The following is a 21,648-nucleotide window of genomic DNA, read 5'->3' as shown; positions in this document are numbered from 1 at the left end:
CTATAAAGTCACTATATCATCGGTGCTGCTTTAATGGGAGTTATAATGTTCAACATCTAAATCAGGATTAATTGTGATTGTAAAAGCTGAAGCAAATGATCATTATGCATCTTGATTTATTTGTTTCACTGCAAATTATTTGTGGATCAAGCAAATAAATCTGTGGTCACATGTGAGTGTTTTTTATGAATACAGATGCTGTGCAGTCCCTTATTCTACACTTTTTTTCAGTATGTGGACTTTAAAGAATTAAAAAAAAAGAATTGAAAAAAATTGAAAGGGACTCTCAGCTGATGTCTATTATTCCTCAGCGTGCATCACATGGTACAGTCCTCTGCCTTTATGCAAATACATTAAAATCATTACATGTAATAGCTGCGACATGTCATGTTTTAAATGTGTGCTTTATTGTATTTAGCTGCATGCAGTTATACCTTCTTTTTACCTCACTGTTGTAATCTCTTAGTTTTATAAAAGCCTTTCTCGGGACGGACGGGTGTTGCAGACTGGCATCCACTATAAACCCTATGATCACTTCATCAGATAGCTGTATTCAGTTTGTCTCTATAGCTGTCCCTATCAAATAAACCTAACTAAATAACTAAGTGAATAGCCTACTTAAATAATAAATCCTTTCCTTTTAAGTCAAACATTTATAAGTGGAAATACACATTCATATAATTTTTTAGAGGAAAAATAAATAATGGCTCAACTTTGCTTTTCTAAATATCAAATTAAAAGAGGATCTAATTATTGTTAAAGCCCTTGACAATTTGGATTACAAATCTCAGTTGTTTTTCTAAAGGAAATTAATATTCATAACTAAATAAACAACATTTAAAGTTAAAGTTTGGAAAAAAAACATCCTTAGGTATTATTTATTAAGAGTTCAAAATTTAAAATCTGCTTCTGCTTCTGCAGGACAGTGTGGGTGGCGTTTGATCATCGGGTTTTGTTGACAGCACAAGATAACAACTGTCATCAGAATGGGATTTAAACGTTGTTAATCCTGATTGGTGCACAGAAATATGTGATATCATGTTTTACCAACAGAGCCCCGCTCACTTCAAACCAGAAATGTTCTCCAGCAAATTAACTAAAACCTTTTTTAACGTTGGCAGAAAGTATTGTGTTCATGAAAAGTGAAACCAATGCGGACATGCCATGAACCTGTATGCTTTCTAAAGAAGTCTAGTCTATGAGAAAATGAGCCCACTTCTCACTTGATTTATTACCTCAGTAAGCAATTTCCTAATGAGTTTATGGCCTCAATCGCTAGTTTCAAGTTTTATTCAATACATACAATGATGTTCATTTAGTTAATGATGGTCCCATAAAGCAGGGCCTGCTTTCGGGCGTGGCTACCTTGTGATCGAAAGGTTGCTACCACGGTAGTGTCGCATTGCCAGACCTTCCTCCACAGCGCTGCGGAGGAGGGTCTGGCTAGTCCACACAGCATTCCGAGATGGGAGAAAAACGTGCTCTGGTTTATTGGCATTTCTTTAAACCAATCACAATCGTATTGGGCGGTGCTAAGCGCCGCACGGAGCCAGGGTGCCGCTGCAAAATAGCCTCGGGAAGGAACTTGTTTTGGTGGAACGTGTACGTTCAAAAGTTGTTTAAGTTGTGCAACAGAAAACTCTTGATTGGACAGATAGTCTAGCTAGCTGTCTGGATTTACCCTGCAGAGATCTGAGGAGCAGTTAACCATAGTCCTCATAAATCCACCGGAGTTTAGAATGCTAAAACAAAGAAAGTGGAAGGTAACGACATCCGGCCGAAAAGAGTGTTATACGGCGGAATATAGACTACTACCATGGCAGTGTCCTCAGGTTCTCAGTCAGATCCACCCCTTCTCTCCTCCCAAGCTCCACCCTCTCATCCAAATATGATCACTTCTGGCTTCAAAAAAACCAAGATGGCGACAACCAAAATGCCAAATTCAAGGCTTCAAAACATTAGTCCGCAAACCAATGGGTGACATCACGGTGGCTACTTCTACTTCTTTTATACAGTCTATGGTTTACGTAGAACCCAATCAGAAGATTGATTAAACAGGTTTTAAGGGCCTTTAACACATTTTCATTCTTTCAACCAAGAACTATCGTAACGCCCTTAAAGTAGGGTCGGGCAATATATCGATATATGAGGCTAGACACCGTCTTAAATTTTGGATATTATAATGTGACATAAGTGTTGTCTTTTCCTGGTTTTAGAGGCTGCATTACAGTAAAGTGATGTCATTTTCTGAACTTACCAGACTGTTCTAGCGGTTCTGTTATCTGCTTATACCCACTTAGTGATTATATTCACATTACTGATGATTATTTATCAAAATCTCATTGTGTAAATATTTTGTGAAAGCACCAATTGTCAACCCTGCAATATCGCCGCAATATCTATTTGGTCAAAAATATTGGTATATTTGATTTTCTCCATATCGCCCAGCTAAAGCCGGCCAGTAATCGCAGTAATCGGCACTGTTTCAATGTTGCCGTTCAAACGGTGGATTATCTCATTTGGGAATGAGAGTCGTCAGTTCCAGGCCACTTGTTTGGCCTCCCATCGCCTCAGTAGCAGATGCTCACCCTGCTGTGCTCTTCCTACAACACACAGCCATGTATAATACAGACTCTGGCAGGAGGCTGTGTTGTTCGCAGAGGTTGTTTATCACACACAAGAGACTGTGCTTAAAACCCGGAATGCCACCCAGAGTGCTCCATTACCGTCCTCATCCTCTCCTCAAAGGACCACCTGTTAGCAGCACATGAAAGTCTGAGAAAGAAAAAAAAGGGCACTGCTGTGCTGAGATACTCGGTCCCCCTCCAACACCGCCCGCCTTCTCATTCACATGACAGGTCTATTCAGGCCTTAGATTTGATGGGGGTTGACGCATGGTGCCTTCTTTTTCTATGGAGGCGTCACATCTTTCTTTTATGTACAGAAAATTCATTTCTTGAAGGGTCATGTCGTTGTGGTGCTGCTTAGCATGTGTTGTTATCTCCACCTCTGTTGATTCTACTGTATTTCTGCACAACATTTTGGGTGTTGGTAATCCTAAATGAGATTAACAGGTATAGACAAGGAATGAATGGATCTGCTTTTTCTTCTTTTGATTCCTGAGATCAACAAAAAAATCTCCTGAATCTTGCTTACCTTAGGAATATTCCACCAAAAACTCAGTATTTGATACTCAAAGGGTAGATTTCTTTAGGTGGAGAATTTCTACATAGTTCAAGACTTTGGGAGATATTCTTAATAGCTTTCTTGCCGCGAGTTAGATGAGAAGAACGATAGCACTCTCATGTCTGTACAGTAAATATATAGCTGGTGCAGGTTAGCTAAGCTTAGCACAAAGACTGGAAACAGGGGGAAACAGCTAGCCATGGCTCTGTCCAAAGGTAAAAAAAAATCTGCTACCAGCACCAGTTTAATTTTATAGCTTTTATATAGTTTAATTTTTAAAAACGTATAAAAACGACACATTGTGGTTTTATAGGGGTTTATGTGACTATTTCTTGGCTGAATGCAGTAGGCCACTAGGTATTGTTTAAATATGGGGATAGCATGCACATTTTCAGATAGTTTCTTCTGGAAGGCATTCACAGTGTTGCAAAAAATGATAGAAACAGCTGTGTAACAAATAAATAAAAAAAAGAGCGCTAGAGAGAGAGTTAAAACCCAGCTTACTGTTTTTATTTAATTTAAATTTTTTTTATTTTTATTTATTTTTTTGTCTTTTTTGTTATTTAGTTCTGTAAGCAGATATTGTTGTATTTGTTTTCTTTTCTGTATATGTCATGAAATGTTTTAATATTGTCTGATTAAATGTTTTGGACCCCAGGAAGACTAACTGGTCGTCTAGGCGTCAGCTAATGGGGATCCTTATATAATAAATACAAATACTTTCTCACCTGTACACACCTGACCAACTGGCTGTGGCTGTAAATGTCCATTTCAGAATGTTACAGAAATTGGCGGACCCAGCTCCCCTAATTCGGACGTTCTGACGGAAAGATGTTGGGTCTTTAGAACTGCTTGTATACTGGTGCCTTGAGTATCCCCTGTAACACCACACCTTTTACACTTTTGTAGCGATAAGAGAAAGGAAATATAATGTGTTAATTACTGAGCTTTAGAGTTGCTGGCTGGATTTTGTTTGGACAGAGGCAGGCTAGCTGTTTCCCCCTGTTTCCAGTCTTTATGCTAAGCTAAGCTAACCAGCTGCTGGCTGTAGCTTCATATTTCCTGTACATACATGAGAGTGGTATCAATCTTCTTCAATCATCTAACTCTGGGCAAGAAAGCAAATAAGCATGTTTCCCAAAATGCTGAACTATTCCTTTAATAGTTACAGTACATATCAAAGAGGGGTGTGATGTGATCCCTTAGACAATCCTCCTTCCACCCTGCCCCATCCCTCACTTAAGTTTGGATGTTTTCTTTGTTTTCTTAAATGAGCCTTTTGGTCGTACACGGTCCAGTAGCAGCGCCTCATGTGTCAAACAGACAGATCGTAATCCTGGCCAAACACTTTTGTGCGTGACACGGACGATCGCCCTCCCCCCTCTGAAGGCCTGTTTGGAGATAAAGGTCTCACATCAGCAGCCAGCCTCACACTCTTGTTTGCAAACTGCACAGCTGGTCCAACTCCCCGAGGCCAGCCGATGCAGTCTGCCTCTAAAGTCCCTCAGGACGCTCCCTGCACCCGCACTGCAAGTTTCCCCTGACATCACCAACATCCTCTCCACCCAACACACACACACACACACACACACACAACCTGCCGCCTCTGTCCGTCCTTACAAACAACTAAATAACCCAAAGTAAATCCAAAGGGTGTGTGATTTCAAGTTGGTGTGTGTCAGTGTGATAAAACAGCTGAGACGTTATCAACCACCCTACCTCTACCTCGCTGACACACACACACACACACACACACACACACACACACACACACACACACACACACAATCACCAGCAGCTCAATACTTCTGCCTCGTTGATTTTGTGTTTGCTCTGCACCACCGTTTGTCTTTTAACACAAAGGAGTCACCTGCCACAGCACCATAATGCTGTTGTGTGTGTGGCAGTGGATTGTCTCAGGATATTGAAGTGGAGGACAAAACAGAGCAAATCATACTTAGAAACACCACGACACTACGTGTCATCTCAGAAGGAAAGGACAATGTGCTTTTTTCATTATCTGGTACGTAATGTTGTCAATAAAAATTGGGATTTCGAGATTGCATTGCTCAATGAGGTGACGACCATAGTGTGAGCTTCAGTGAGCTTCAGTATGTCAAAATCAAAACACCTCGCACAACTCTTTTCACAGTACACCATGCTCTATTCACCTCGCCCAATGATTACAGCTGTCATGCCATTGTCTGAGGTTGGTCAGGTTTTTTATATAAAGTCTATTACACAGGCATGGGACTTATAGGTCACCATAGTATTTAAAATATGATTAATATCTTTAAAACAGAACAACAAACATGTCTACTCTTAGTGGATACAGACAATATAATTAAAAGAAATACAACTCCAAAATATACAATAATACAACCATCTTTTCAGAATATTCCTTAAGAAATACAGTCTTCATCGTAAGAAAGAAAATGATGATAATAGTGTTTTGTGTAGTATCCATAGTGTTCTATAAGTCACAAGATGGATCGTGCACTGTAAATAAGGAACCAGAAACAACATCACATGTTACAATGCAAGATAAATGTAAGAAAAAATGTGTCTTCATGTTTACCAATACATATCAAAAATAGAGTTTTAGTGGAACAAAAGTGAGTTTAGGTTTTTGTTTAATGTTTGAAGAGTTTAATGCATACAATTTCACAGCATCAAACAATGTTGCAGACATTTTTATATTGTGACGTTGGAAAAATACTCCCTACTTTAAATGTATTGATATTTCAAATCTCTCTCTCTCTCTCTCTCTCTCTCTCTCTCTCTCTCTCTCTCTCTCTCTCTCTGTCTCTCTCTCTCTCGCTCTTTGTGGCTTCCTTATGCTTTAATCACTCAAAACATGTACAAGTGAATGTCATTATGAGTGCAAATAAACCTTTGCTGACATTAAATCAAAATCTAAATTGATCCTTCTTGTAAGCTTGGAACCTTCAGATGGGAACAAAAACTCAACACCATAATTTTATTCATGTTTGTCCAAGGTGCCGTGCCTTTAATGCACACACACAGAACCTCATATTTCCCTTCAGTCACACCTCACAGATATGTTGACTTTTGTAATGAAAGGTACGGTGGGAGGGCTCTCGAGATCACGGAATAGGCAGCGATGAAGGATATGCGCAGTGCAGTATGTCATACTGAGTAAGGCATGAAAGTTCAGGAATGAAGGCTGGGAAGTCATTTCGAAAAAGAGGCACAGGTGTCTGTCCGCCTTTTTATTGCCAAGTCGAGATAAATGGGCTCGCACACAAGAGGCTGAGAGTGATGTAGTCTGTATTTGTAGGAAGGGTGATGGGACGAATGAATGCAGCGGAAGAGTGAGCACAAAAGCTGAGGACTTCTGTGGTTTCAGATAGGGGCTTCAACATTAAACACCAGACGGTTAGCTGAGGATGCCCTTTTAAAGGGATTTTACACTTTTATGTGACTGATATAATGTATGCCCAGAAGAAAATCTCCATTATGCATTCGTTTACACAGCAGATCACAGCCTGTTTTCTTAATATCTCCTTTCAAAACTCTACTTGTGTGAATTAGGCTTTAGGTTTGCTGTCAATGAATGTAGAGCTGTAACAAATTATATTTTCATTAGCGATTAATCTGCCAGTTACTTTCTTAGGGAGGTAGTGTTGCCACTGTTCGCAGAAAGGACATTAAAATAACCACCATCTCCATCCCAGCCGCCCTGTCTTTTGAACATCTAACCATCAAACTCTCTGGTCCCAGTCCTCTCGTCACTTCCGTTATCTACTGCCCCCCCAAGACAAACGCCACCTTTCTCTCAGATTTTTCGCATTTTCTGACCCAGCTCTGTGCTATATTACCCTCTGTCCTCATCCTTTGCAGATTTTAACTTCCACATCGACAACAATTTGCCACTGAATTTCTGGAACTGTTAAACTGCTTCAACTTCTCACAACATGTTAACTTCCCCACCCACACTCATGGTCATATTCTCGATCTGGTCTGCTCCACTGTTCTCACAGTAAATCATCTCTCCAGCATCAACCTCCATATCTCAGACCATCTTGCAATCATCACAGACATCAACATCCCCATTCCTATCCCAAAAGACAAGCGCCCAATCTCATTCAGGAACCTCAAATCCAAAAATCCATCTGCTCTCTCAGCTTCTCTCTCCAATTAAATATCTGCCCCCCCCCTCATGTGTCTGATGATCCAACCCACCTTGTGGACTACTACAACAACACTCTGTCCTCCTGTCTCGACCTACTGGCTCCGATCATTACTAAAACTGTCTCCTTCACACACTCAGCCCCCTGGTACACTGAACTTCACCAAATGAAGTCCCGCAAACGTCAGCTGGAAAGACTCTACAATAAAACGGGTTTAACAGTTCACCTCCACGCATACACAGACTACCTTCACCAATACAAAAACGCCCTAAACACTGCCCGGTCCTACTACCACTCACAGCTCAGTGGCACCACACTCTCCTGGCTCCGTTCCTCACAAAGAACACCCATGACTTCGGTCTCACTGTCAACAACTCCACCCTGTCTCCATCCCCACACATCTGTATCTTGGGAGTCATCTTCGACAGCAACATCACTTTTGAAAACCACATCAACCAAATAACCAGAACTGCCTTCTTTCACTTCAAAAACATTGCCCATCTCCGCCCATCACTCACCTTCTCTGCTGCCGAAACTTTGATTCACGCCTTCATTACTTCCAGAGTTGAATTCTGCAATAGCATCCTCTATGCTTTATCTGCAAACGCCTTAGATACATCCAAAACTCTGCTGCCTGTCTCCTAACACACACCCATTCCCGTGATCACATCATCCCCATCCTTCAGAACCTCCACTGGCTCCCTGTTTCCCAACGCATCCAGTTTAAAGTCCTCCTCCTCACCCACAAAGCCCTCCATAACCAGGCTCCTTCCTACCTCACAGACCTGCTCCACCGCCACAATCCCCCCCCTAACCTCCGCTCCTCTGATGCAAACCTCCTCTCCCCACCACTCAGGACCAAGCACCGTACCTGGGGCGACAGAGCTTTCACTTGCAGCCCCCTCCCCCTGGAGCTCCCTCCCCATACACATCTGTGACTGTACTGACCTGGACACATTCAAAACACTAATCAAAACACACCTCTTCAGATTAGCTTTCCACATACAATAGTCTTACATTTCTCACCTGATAGTTACTGGTTTGATTGTTTGTAATTGCTTTTAATATGCTTGTTTTATGTGTTGGTTTTATTTTTTTTCTGTTTTTAATGTGCTAAATGTGTCTTTGAGTACCATGTAAAGCACTATATAAATAACATGTATTATTATTATTATTAATTCATCGATTTATCATTTGATTCATAAAATATCAGAAAATAGTGTATCATTTCAATCACTATTTCCGAAATGTCATGTCTTATCATTAGTTGTTTTGTCTGTCCAACAGTCCAAAACCATATAAACAACGAAAAGCAGCAAATCCTCATTTCTTTCTTGAAAAATAACTTCAAAGTAGTTTTTTGATTCATTTGTTTTCTTCATGCAATTACCAGGTAGACATGCGCCCCATGTAGGCTGAGACATCAGCAGCAGCTGGGTTTGGAAACTGATCCGTAGCGCTTTTAAACTTTATTCTTAATTCGTCACAGTACAATGTACTGTGTATAATTCAGTGTCTTGTTCAGGGACTCTTTGACATGTGGCCGGAAGAGCTTGGGATTGAACCGCCAATTTCGTGGTTGAGGGGCGACTCTACCTCCGAGTCACAGCCACCCCACACTTTGCCCTTTGCTGCGCGTCATCCCCTTTCCTTCTCCCTCGTAACCTGTCATTCTTCAGCTGCTCTACATTAAAACAGGCAATAAAAGCCTGAAAATAATCTTTAAACAAATAAATAAATGAGTTCACTCAGGAGAAGCCCGCCAGGATGTTTTGTATGATGTAATCTACCTAAAGTTTTGTTATTTGAATCTAATTACAAGCAGAATATGTGCAGTATTGAGATGTATTTCCTCCTTCCAGCAGGTAGCGTTGTGCTGTACAGACAATGGCTCTCTCCTGGAGTCTTCTCCTGGCGTTCTTGTTTGCCACCCTGACACTGTCACACAGCGCTGAGCCTGGATCTCCTCACGGCAAGAGGAGACAGACCTCAGCAGGTGGCAGCAACGCCCTGCAGCACCCTCTGCAAGGTCCACAGGGCCACCGTTACAGCAGGGACCGTGGAGGGCACGGGGGCCAGGGGGCCCGCGCGGCCAAAGGTGGAGCCGGGCTGCTCTCACACAGGCCCATGCACCCCCTGGCCAGGCCTGAGGATGATGGGACGGGCCTGGAGAGTTTGAGCCCGGTGAGACTGGAGATGGGCCCGGGCAGGGACAGAGACAGACCTCGAATGAGTATGAAGAGTCCATCCCAGACCCGGGAAAACCAGCTTCTGGGGACACGCAAAGGAAGGGGGCATGGACACGGGAATGGGCACGGACACCATTTTGAGCACAGGAGACAAGGGAATCGGCATGACAAGGAACGGCATGGAAAAGGTGAGCTGTAAATTATAAAATGTCTTGATTGTGCATGCTGTCATGGCTTGCAGATGTAATGGTACTCACATCATTCATACAATTATATCCATTAAAAATGTCCTGCATGTTAACTTCATTTTTGAAAATGTGACTTTTCAATGTTGTGAGCAGCACACAGGACATTCTATCCACCTCCACTGCACTGAAGTGGTGGCAGTACTAATAGTAGATATCTGAAAACCTGGACTGATAAAGCCAATGTTGTCTTTGACACAACACTCTAACCACGGCCCATCTAGCTTTGGATCATATCACAAAATCTTCCTCAGCACATGAAGTTCGCCCAATTTTGTATCTTTAAATTGCCATTTTCATGTTTTAAGTTGACATTGGTGAGAAGTCCTGAAAATGCTCAGAAAATTGGGAAATTTAAACATCTACAATTCCATTGCAAGCAGACAAAAAAAGAAAAGAAACTGGTTGCACCACAAACAAACACCACCAATTTGAATTTGAATGTAGTAGCCATAACATCAGAATTGTCTCTTTCTGTCTGTCCAGGGTTTCTTCCAGAGCCTGAGCTGAGCTCTGCGTTTAGGGACAGAGATCTGTTCGAGGATTCTCCCTCCTCTTCCTCCTCCTCCTCTTCCTCCTCCTCCTCTGCCGCCTCCTCCTCCCTCAGCCTGACCCCACCCAGTGAGTCCCCCTCCCCCATCATCGGCGTCTTTGGCTCTGGCTCCTCCATGGTTACCACGGTGATGAACGAGCATCCCCCAACGCTGCCCCCGGCCTCCACCAAACCCCAGGTAACCCCAACGAAACCCAAGTGCTTATTAAAGGCTGCGTCTGTTGTGCCTCAGTGTGATTCCAGTGTGCGGGGGAAATAGAGCGAACATGGGCCACATTACTGCCGTTATGCTGCAGCAAACCTCATAGTTCATCTTGGAAATGATACACACTGCAGCGTGAACCTGAAAGTGCTGCCTGTGAAAAATATCCTCCAGCAGGCCAAACTAACTGGCTTTTGGTCACAGCACGTATGATAGATATGACTGCGTTCTGTATAATAAAACTGCGCCTCTGGGATCAAAATCATACTGTTCATTTTCTGTAACTACCTTCATGTTCCTTTATTAAAACCATGGCAGGACAAAATGTATGTGAGCACAGAGAGTCTTTTTCGTGTCCGACTGTGGGCACATGCACTGAAGAATAATGCGTGGGGCTCCACTCACCACCTGTCACACTCACCCAGCATGAGGCTTCAACAGTATGCATAAACAGCATTTATAAGGGATGAAAAAAACAACCTGTGTTTTCTCGAGCCTCCTTCGATCTTGGAGCCGTTACAAATGAGACTCTTTAAGACAAGATGGAACCTGATATCAATAGATACTGAGCCAGCATCCACTTCATGAAAGCTTTTACATTTGTCACAGCTGCTGTTACAAACACCCAACAGCTTGTAGGGCGTCCGTGAGAAATATCTTCCTCAGTTTTACAAGATCGCAGACTCCTTTGATTGACAAGTGTTTTGTTGTGGAGTGCTGTTCAAGTCAACACAGTAAAGTTGTTGCTGGGAAATAAATTCACGGATTATATTTTAACTGAGGTGTTTAATCAGTAGGAATGACAACAATATAGAAAAATAATACGACGGAGCATTTTGTTTTGAGAAATGGAACCACTGGACCGGAGTTTTGATTGAAGACGTTCTTCTGAAAGGATTCTTCAGTTCTATTTATAAATCCCAATGTGACCTCATCCAGCATAGGGGCAGGTCCAGCTAATAAAACCAATACTATTGTGACAACAGTTAAAACTGAAGAAACGTCTTCAATCAAGACTCCAGTCCAGTGATTTGGAATAAACTTTTCAGACATTGTACGACCTGACTGAGATGAACTACGTTTTAATTTTATTAGTTTATTGGACCGAGCCTATTCTCACTGATTAACAGGAAAATAATAACTGTTAATTATCCATAGTTAGGAGGCTAATTTTCATCTATTGTCCCTGGCACCCTAAACATTGCCTTTTTTAAAAGGCAATTCAAATGTCTCATGTTATGCTAATAATAAAACACATTATTTTTCACATACTGTGTGTCTGAATAAACCTGTATTCACCCACCCTGTATTGACGCACGCGCACAAGAATGTGTCAAGGCTTCTTAATTAATCTTCGATCTTCTGTTGATGGTTTAATGAACAGCCAAGCAAAAGCAGATAGCCCTCTGCAATTAATCTAATTGATATTTCCATATAGGCTTATTTCCTGAGTGTGAAAGGGAGCAAATATGGATGTTTCTATGTAGAGGTTGATTCTTATTTTTTGATGGATGTCTTTTGTCAACCGAGAATTCCTCAAGAGACGCCTCAAAGTCCTGCTGACTTAATTATACTGTCCAACATTTCTATTTTGCTTCCTCTGTGTGAGGAACGTGAATGCCGTAACAGTTTTATGGCTTTTATTGCAGAAGTTTATGCACAAGTAATCCACGAATGACTTTTGTTTTATAGCAAAGTCATTAATTAGAGATATAAGGTCAATTGTGTATTCTCTGGGAAAGAAAAATGTCTTCATTAGCTGTAGATGTCTTAGAATGAAGCTTTGATTCTTCTTTTGTTCACATTTTACGGTGTTGGGCTCAAAGCGAGAGTACAGATTGACTGTAGCATCAGAGACTGCAGTTTGCATTCTTTATCCTACCAACAGTCAACATTGGTTTCTTTTAACCATGAACACGATTTTTCATTAACCTTAATCAAGTACTTTCTTTTTTAATTTTTTTTTATTTAAGATTATTTTTGGGGCATTTTAGGCCTTTATTTTGATAGGACAGCTGAAGACATGAAAGGGGAGAGAGAGGGGGAAAGACATGCAGCAAAGGGCCGCAGGTCGGAGTCGAACCCGGGCCCGCTACGTCGAGGAGTAAACCTCCTCTATATATGGGCGCCCGCACTACCAGCTGAGCTATCTGGGCGCCCAATCAAGTACTTTTAGTCACCTCAAACTTTGACCAAATCAAGTGAAAGATCAGAAAAGTGTTGCATATTTGTTAATTTGAAAGGTGAATAGATTTTTTTGTCGCTCAGGTATGAGTACTTGTTAGTCTGATCAGTAGTAGTATAACACTGGCAAACATGACAAAACCAGGATTAATAACACGCCTACAGTGGCAGCACAAACCTACTGCTATCCTTAAAAATATATGCATCATTTTCTGATTTTGATTTTGATAAGGAAAGAAATACTCTCAGAATCTTTGTAAACGACTTACTTTTAAAGGGAGGTAACAGAGTAATGTAAGAAATTACTTTTAAGAGTACCTTTCAAAGACAATGCTATGAAGCTTTTGCCAAAAAAAGTGGTTGACTTTAAAACAATGCATACATTTAAACATCTTAAAAAACTAAAATCCCACATACAGCACAGGAATTATAAAATGTCCACAACAGGATCACTTGCATGCTGCGTTAGTTGCCTGCTGCCTGCGGTTGTGTGTAATGAATTGTATGTTTCAATCTATACGTCTGTATATTGTATATCTATTAACAACACAAATGATGTGATATATATTTGTATTCCAGTCTGTGGGCAGTCATGTTCACTGTTACCAATCGATTGGTTTTTAAAGCTCTGATTCTGTCTCCGTTGACTCTGTGAGGGCGTTTTATGAATCATTACTGCTGCTCATCACAACACGAGTCCGATGTGTTTCATTAAGAACACCCTGAATGTGTCAACCTGCAGTATTGACAGAAAGCACAGTCAACAAATCAAACCGTAGTCATCCACTGCTGTGGTGTGTGTAATTGTAGTAACTGAACATTAATCTGAGAAGACAGAATTTAACTCTTTAATGTATTCTCTTCAGCAGCATCATGCTGTATAGTGTTCGTTTTTAATACACATCTTCTTATTCACAGTTGTCTTTGAATAGATAGATAAAGAAGATATTTTAAATATTCCCATGGAGGCAGAATTTACACAGCATGCTGAAACTAATTGAAGATGGGATTAGGTGTTTATAGATCTGCATATCAGCATGTTTAAGCGCTCCTATTTGGATTTTTCTTATACAGAGTGTGATTCAAGCCGGTATGCAAATGTTCCCACTGAAATCAACAGAAAATGTAATGTGTCACTTTAAGTTACATTTCCTTTTTTTTCAGAGGACTGGAAAAAGAAAAGGACAAGGTGAGGTGATGCCAACGTTGGACATGGCGCTTTTTGATTGGACAGACTACGAGGACATGAAACCTGTGGACACCTGGCCGTCCTCCAGGAAGAAAGGTTAGTGATGAGCTGTAATTGTGAACGTGTGCTCATAAAAGGCTCTGATTTCAAGACAGGATTGGTGGAAATATTCCCTATCAAACTCCAATCCTTATTGTACCAGATTATTTTAATATAATGAAATTAAAAAGACAGAGTCAGCCACGGTAGCAGATCAGGCTGTACTCTGGCACATTGGTGCTTTAAGAGAAATGCCTGTTATCAGCATGCTAACATGCTAACAATGACAATGCTAGCATGTTTATGTTTGGCAGGTATTGTCACGTTTTCAGGAGTGGCAGGTTTGGACCCAAATGCAGTAGAAGCGACGAGGAGGTAGCAGACAGAGTTTCAGTGATTTTATGACAAAAATAAACACAGTCCAGGTAAGCAGACAGTAATCCAAAACAGAAAACAGGGAAATATCCAGGAACACTAGGACATAGGCACAGGCAGAACTTATTGAGACCACTAACAACGACTGACACCAGACAAGGGAGCACACAGTGTAAATACACAAGGTAACATGGATCGAAACGAGAGACAGGTGACATGAGGGCTGATTAACAGGTGAAACACATCAGGGTGGAGCAGACAATCGCAAAGGCGGGAAAAACGCAAGGCAGGAAGTCAAATCACATGGGAAGTGACACATGGGAAGTGACTCTAGAAAATAAAACCCAGGATCATGACAGGTACAATGTTTGATCAACATCTTAGTTTAGCATGTTAGAATGCCAAAGTAATCATTAGTTTTGCAGGTATTTGGTCATGAACCAAAATATGTGACAAAGTTTGACCTGATGGTGGCGCTAGATGAAAGGGGATCAAAGTTATTACGATTCCTTCCCATGGGTCCATGGATGTCTGTACCAAATTTTACGGCAATCCATCCAAAAGTTGTTAAGATATTTTGATAACCTCATGGTGGTGTAAGAGGAAATGTCAGGGGATCATCAAAATGATTAGGATACATCATCTGGGCACCATGAATTTCTGTACCAAATTTAGTGCCAATCCATCTAGTCATTGATATATTTTACTGAATAAGTAAAAATGTATTTAAACTGGTGGCGCAAGAAGAAAAGTCAGGGGATCTCCATCGTCATTAGAATTTATCCCAAGGGGCCCTTGAATGTCTGCAAAGTTTAACGGCAATCCATTCAGTAGTGATTGAGATATTGTAGTCTGGACCAAAGTGGTTGACTGCACGACAGAACTTTCAACTTTAATTTATCCAATAGTTGTTGAGATATTTCACTCAAAACCAAAGTCTGTAGGATTTCCCCTCTGGTGACCATGAATGTCTTCCATTATATCAATCAACCCAGTAGTTGTTCAGATATTTCAGTAGCCATCCCTAGCGTCATGCTAGGGACAGAAACTGCTCTGTTCATTTATTTTTTTATTCTGCTGCAGACAAGAGGCGGAGTAAGAACCTCAGCAGTGGAAATGTGACTGTAGACGCTGACGCCATCGAGCCATGTGACCACCACCTGGACTGTCTCCCAGGTCAGTCTGCATGTACATGCCACTCCTGACCGCAATGCAACTTCTACAATGCAAGGGGGGCGCAGTGGGAATGACAGAGGCCCCATTCTCCCTATTACAAGTCAGTGTAGCATAGAAATTATTTGCAACTGTTATTTTAAGGTAAAATACTTAATATATATTGTTGTTTTACCATACCAGAATTTATTTGTAACAGTATGTATTGTCTGTTGGGCTTTTTTTATATTAATGAACGTCTATTACATCCATAGCCAAATGAGTTGATACAAAGCTAATTAAGACTATCAGCTCCACCAAACTCTCTACGTGGAGGATTATGGAAGGCTTGTGTCATGTGGACGCAACAACAGTGGTGTTGTCATTGCTTAGAATTTGTCATGGGGGCGACAGAAACTACGCACTATAGCTTTAAGCTTTTAAAGATTATTTAAAACTTAAAAAGAAGTTAAAGAAGTTATTACCTCATTTTTCTATGTTTCATATGAATCATCTAGATGGCAATGTCACGTGTTTGGTTGTTGAATGCAATGTGCTTGTTCCTTTAAAGGTTCTTGTTGTGACTTGAGACAACACGAGTGTAAACCTCACAACAGAGGCCTCAACAACAAATGCTACGATGACTGCATGTGTGAGGAAGGTGAGTGAGGAGAACTGTATATGGCTCAGTAGAGATACAGGTTTGAACCCAGGCAGGCAGATGAAGCCCAATAGACAAATTGGCAGGGACATAAAATTTAAGTTTAGTTTATTTATTTTAACTTTGTGATCACATGATTCAGATATAATTGCAAATATCTTAACCTAGCGTTGGCCTTTGCTTATTAAGGACAGTAGCCAACTTCAATAACTTCATGAGCCACACACGGCAACGATAAGCGTGTCCAGTGTGTCCCAGCATGTGCATTACTTTTTAATGTCCCCTGGAAACTGGTTTCCATTGTGTTCTTCTTGTAGTGCTTTTTCTAAATGCTGGGGTGGTAGTAGCTCAGTCCATAGGGAGTTGGGTTGGGAACCGGCAGGTCCAAGTACGAACCAAAATACAGAGTGTGGATTACTAGCTGGAGAGGTGCCAGTTCACCTCCTGGGCACTACCAAGGTGCCCTTGAGCAAGGCACAGAACCCCTAACTGCTCGGGGCGCTCCTCCAAGGAGCAGCCCCCTCACTCTGACATCTCTCCATTAGTGTGTATAGCATGTATAGGTCCTGAGCATGTGTGTGTTTAATGTGTGTGCAACTGTACTAACAGAGTGAAAATTGTGAATTTCCCCTTGCGGGATAAATAAAAGCATGTCGTCTTCTTCTTCTTCTTCTTCTTCTTCTTCTTCTTCTGCACATGTCATACAGATGCTTTTGTGTGTTGTCAAGTTAGTGAAGATGTTTCTTCATTTGTTCGTGTTGTATCTATTTGCATTTGATTTCTTAATTTACAGTGCATTGAGCTTTGAGGACCACCGTACTATGGACCTTTTCCACGTCACAGCACACTTAAATATTTGCAGTTTGATGGCAATCCATTTTGTAGATATTTCAGTCTGGACCAAATGACAGAATTATTTATTTCAATTTATCCAATAGTTGTCGAGATATTTCACTAAAAATCCTCAATGTCAAGCTCATGGTGGCGCTAGAGGAAAAATCAGGAGATCACCAAAGTCTGTAGGATTCACCCTCTGGTGACCATGAATGTTTGTGCAAAATTCCACAGCAGGAAAAGCTGAAGCAGAAAAGGTGTATTTAACATTAATTAAAGCTGAATTCCACTTTGTGGAGGTCTGTCATGCTGGCTCCCTGGAATAGCTTACTGGGACACTTAATGAGCCGTAGTTAATGTTATCAATTCCACCTGTGCTTTTCCTGCTATCACAAGTTCAGTGAGAGTGCCACAAAGTGAACAAGCATGTATCCCAAAATGTTGACCTTAAGGCCGGCTACACACTGGCTGTATGGCGTGAGCGTGGCGTTTCTGTTGTGTGTCAGCTGCGTGGATTTTTCTATGTCTTTACACACCAGAAACGTGTCTGACGCGGCGCTGCTGCTGCTAGCCTTGTCTGTACACATGTATGTTTCCCATTGATTTACTGCACTCAAGCTGTAGTATACTTCATGTTAAACATAAATATAGACTGATTTGATTACAGCAAAGACAATGTCTGCAGTATAGACGGCAAAATAGGCTACAGAATATTTTGTTTTGTATTGACAGGTGCAATATTTGAAAATCAATTTTTTCTTTTAAATTACATTTATATCTGCATTTATGTCAAAACCTAGAGACTTTCAAACATCAAAATGTAATTTATTAATATGAATTCGTTTTAGCAGTGTGCAAGCTCTAACCTGTTAACATGGGAGCCGAAATAAAAACCGACACGCCACGCAGCTGACACGCTCACGCGACGCAGCCAGTGTGTAACCGGCCTAAGCTTTAAAGCAATGCTCCACTTGGTGGCACTTTTAGCAGCTATATAAAAATGTAACAGCTTGTATTTCCATGTGCAGTCATGTATTTTAGCCATTTCCCCCAAAGTCTGACTGTTTTAATAGGCATTGACTGGTGACCAATAGGGGTCCCTAGAGTAGCCAAAACTAGTGGCAGACTGACTTAGTGAGAAAGAAAGGGGTTGATAAATGTTGGTTTTTGTGTGAAATTGTTTTGAGTTTACAAGTGTAATAGATTGTTTGTGTGCTATTGGAGCTGATATCACTCTGGGCTCAATTGTTTTCTAAATATTTAAAAGTGATCACAGTGGTACATTAGCACTTTCAAGATGTTGATTTTTACATTCTTAGCTGTCTAAGTGATCCAAAAACTAATATCAAATTATTTAAGGACTTGCAGTTCCTCTGATTTATTCACCTTAGCTTTCTGTATCTCACAACACATCCAAACCAGTCAGTTTAATCTGTTCAGCTAACAGGTTTTTTATGATCTTTCAGGGTTTCGTTGTTATGCTAAATTCCACCGGAAGCGGCGTGTGACCAGGAGGAGGGGTCGCTGCGTGGTGCCAGAGTCAGTCAGCAGTGACCAAGGAGGCTTCATCACTATCTGAGGAAGAGGAGCTGGAGGACAAGATGGAGGAGGAGCAGGGAAATGTCCCCATGACTACTCTGGCAGTACAGCCAAGACATCACATGACACTGCTAACATGCCGCTAAGTACTAAAAGGTGACGGCTTGCTGGTTTTTCAAATGGATCCCACAATGAAAAACATCAAAATGTCTGCATCTGATCAGTTCAAACTAAATAACAGGTGACTTGACTGGATGTACTTTTTGACTGTTGCATTGTGGGATGAACCAGCAAATCACCATCTTTAAGCACTTATTTACTTTATTTCAAAACGATACAGTTTTCATTCAGTTTTGGTCACTACAGCATCATTACAGAAGCATATGTACATGTCTTTAAAGAAGGCTTTTTAAAGCTCACTCAGTCCACAATGACCAATGTTTTTTATATGTTTTAAATTGGTGTAAAAGATTCACTTGGCTGGCAAATCTGTAAACATGTCATACGTTATGTGTTAATATTCACCACAGTAAGGGTGGCTGTTGGTTTGGTTTTATTTTGTTTTAGGAAACCCTTTTTCAAATGTCTCTCACAGTTTTTCCTGCACCAGATTGTCTCTGTCCTGCTGATCTGAGTCAAACAATGTTTACAGATCATTTTTAGTGTTGCATTGATGCTTGAAGTCCCAAATGGATGGCTTTTATTGGTTCAGAATCATTCAAATGGAGTCAGATAAGCTGTCACTCACAGAAATTATTCTAAAATTAGCTTAAAATAGTTTCTGTGTGAGCTCTCTGCTACATTTTGCTTTTAAAAATGATTTGTAAATGTGATTTAAACCCAGCCTGCTATCCTGCATTGTAAATATGAATGTGTTTGAATTGCCAATGATTTTTTGTTAACCTGACACCACGTCTCTTCAAATGTACTTAACGGTAGAACGATAAACAAAGATGCTTGTTTGACCTTCCTTTTACATTCTTACAGTCTTAATATATGTTTTATTTATACTGTACTTAAACACATTTTTGTCCAGATATTGTGTCTGTCTGTCTCTTTTGTTTTCATGATTAAACACTTACTATGATAAACATTTTGTGGTATATACCTGTCTATATCTGCAACATTGACCTTAATCTATATCAGGCATTATGATTTATTACTTGATTTTCTTCTTTGTCCTATAAGAACATTTTTCAGGCCTTAAATTAGTAACTTTAACAGTTGTGTCGTAAGACTAAAAAAAAAGAATGCTTATAAATTACATAGGGTATAGCCTATAGACAACTTACCCTATTGCAATACATATTATTACAATAACAGTCTGATTCATCAATGTAAAAGCAGCATTTTACTGCTGTACCTGCGTGAGGGAAAACTAGTTTGAACTACTTTATATACTCTATATAATCTGGGAGGTCATGAGCTGAAAAATGGGAGTAAAATGAAGACACTACAAAGTTCAGCAACACATATTTGTCCTACTTTTAAGGCTTTTCTATAATCTTCGCATTGGTTGTGAAATATTGGATCATTTTACAACTTTGGGCTTGGAGCAATTAATTGAATGAAAACATCTGAGGAGTTTCGAGAGAAAGTCTAACAACTCATAAACATCTGAAATGTAAGAGGTCAGTGTATTCTTTAAGCATAATTTATGTGTTTTAGTGTGTAAAATTTTAATCTGAAAAGTAACTATTGCTGTCAAATTTTGTAGTGGATTAAAACATACAATATTTCCCTCATAAAAGTGGAGGTAGATTAGATTCAATGTAGTCTCACTTCGCCAGACCACCCATCACAATCGTCATGGGTGGCGCTAAACTCCGCACGGTGCCGCTGTAAAGAGGTGCCAGAGAAATCTCAGATTGGACAGATAGTCTAGCTAGCTGTCTGGATTTATCCTGCAGAGATCTGAGGAGCAGTTCAACCGTAGTCCTCAGAAATCCACCGGAGTTTAATATTCCAACACAAAGAAAGCGGAAGGAAACGGACATGGGCGAAAAGACATGCATCCGGCGGAATTTCCTGCGGCACCGGAGCAATCCCGGAAGTGGAACGTCGAGGATATAGACTAGATTCAATGTTAGTATCATTGCACAAGTACAAGCACTGAGACAATGCAGTGAAGCATCTAACCAGAAGTGCAAAAAGCAGTACATTTGCAGCATAATGTACATATAGTGGCATGAATAATACATAATAATAAACAAGAAGTTAGTAGGGAAGAAGTATAATTAGTATAAATATGAATACACTATAGGTGAGATATATAGCCTACAAAGAAACAAGATACTTTCATTTAACATTTGGTTAAAGGCTGTTGCAAATATACATGTTTTGTAAGAGCATATATAGTACAGGTAAGTGTATGTACAGTATTGTGGCAGAAATAACTAGTATAAAGTTGCATACAACAGAACAAAGTACAATTAACTCAAAATTGTACTTATGTAAAGCACTGGAGTAAATGTAATTAGATATTTGTACCACTAGGTAAGAGCATGTGTTTGTCTTTGAGATTCATAAAAGAATAAAAATCAGGACTGATTTCTTGAAAATGAGGATTTTGGAGTCAGTATTGAGGCACCATGTGATCAAATGAACGCTGCAATCTTTGAAGCTCATTGTCTCCAAACTTATCTCTGTCAAAACCTTTTAACGCCAAGCTTACGTCACATTAGAGCAAGTAGCAGCAATTACACTCGTACACGCGTGTCTCTGATCCAAACACACAAGCTCTCCGAGAATCTATCAATATTTAATGAGATGGAGAAAGTAACACTCGTTTTTCTTTCCTAACCAGCAGCTCAGTCAGACTGTGATTGTGTCATCCTGATTTACAGCTACAGAATAAAAGCAGTAGTGATGTATTTTTAATAGTTCCCTCTGACAGAGTGCTCCTGCTGGTGGACTGCCCTGTTGAAACCAGCTGGCCAACAGCCAGCCAAGTGATAGATTACACAGAGCCACATCCCCACAGCTGTAGCTTCACATCAACAACACCACAAAGATACTTTCTTTGCTTTTGCTATTTTAACCCAACTTTTCAAGATCAGGGAACTCTGAAAAAGACACAGGTGCAACAATTTACATATGAGTTAGTCTATATCCACGACGTTCCACGCTCCATTGCCGCCGGAAAT

The 21,648-nt window shown here is 40.5% G+C and overlaps 1 protein-coding gene across 4 annotated transcripts in view; it reads left to right on the top strand.

Moving 5' to 3' along the window:
- draxin (dorsal inhibitory axon guidance protein) overlaps positions 1-19,595 on the top strand; it is a 24,121-nt gene extending 4,526 nt beyond the window's left edge. The window contains exons 2-8 of one of the 4 annotated variants that reach the window (XM_031302048.2): positions 9,203-9,717; positions 10,261-10,331; positions 10,368-10,505; positions 13,878-13,998; positions 15,400-15,492; positions 16,040-16,129; positions 18,430-19,595. In XM_031302048.2, coding sequence (XP_031157908.1) covers positions 9,228-9,717; positions 10,261-10,331; positions 10,368-10,505; positions 13,878-13,998; positions 15,400-15,492; positions 16,040-16,129; positions 18,430-18,542 — 1,116 coding nt within the window. In that variant the 5' untranslated portion in view covers positions 9,203-9,227 and the 3' untranslated portion in view covers positions 18,543-19,595. Of the gene's footprint in view, positions 1-9,202; positions 9,718-10,260; positions 10,506-13,877; positions 13,999-15,399; positions 15,493-16,039; positions 16,130-18,429 lie in introns of all 4 variants that reach the window. The other 3 variants (XM_031302046.2, XM_031302045.2, XM_031302044.2) reach the window with 3 other exon arrangements.
- Positions 19,596-21,648: the final 2,053 nt, after the last annotated feature.

Source organism: Sander lucioperca, chromosome 6 (genome assembly GCF_008315115.2).
Source record: "Sander lucioperca isolate FBNREF2018 chromosome 6, SLUC_FBN_1.2, whole genome shotgun sequence".
In the NCBI taxonomy this organism is placed as follows: Eukaryota; Metazoa; Chordata; class Actinopteri; order Perciformes; family Percidae; genus Sander; species Sander lucioperca.
The sequence above is the reverse complement of the archived record's forward strand: the minus strand, read 5'-3'. Positions and strand labels throughout refer to the sequence as shown.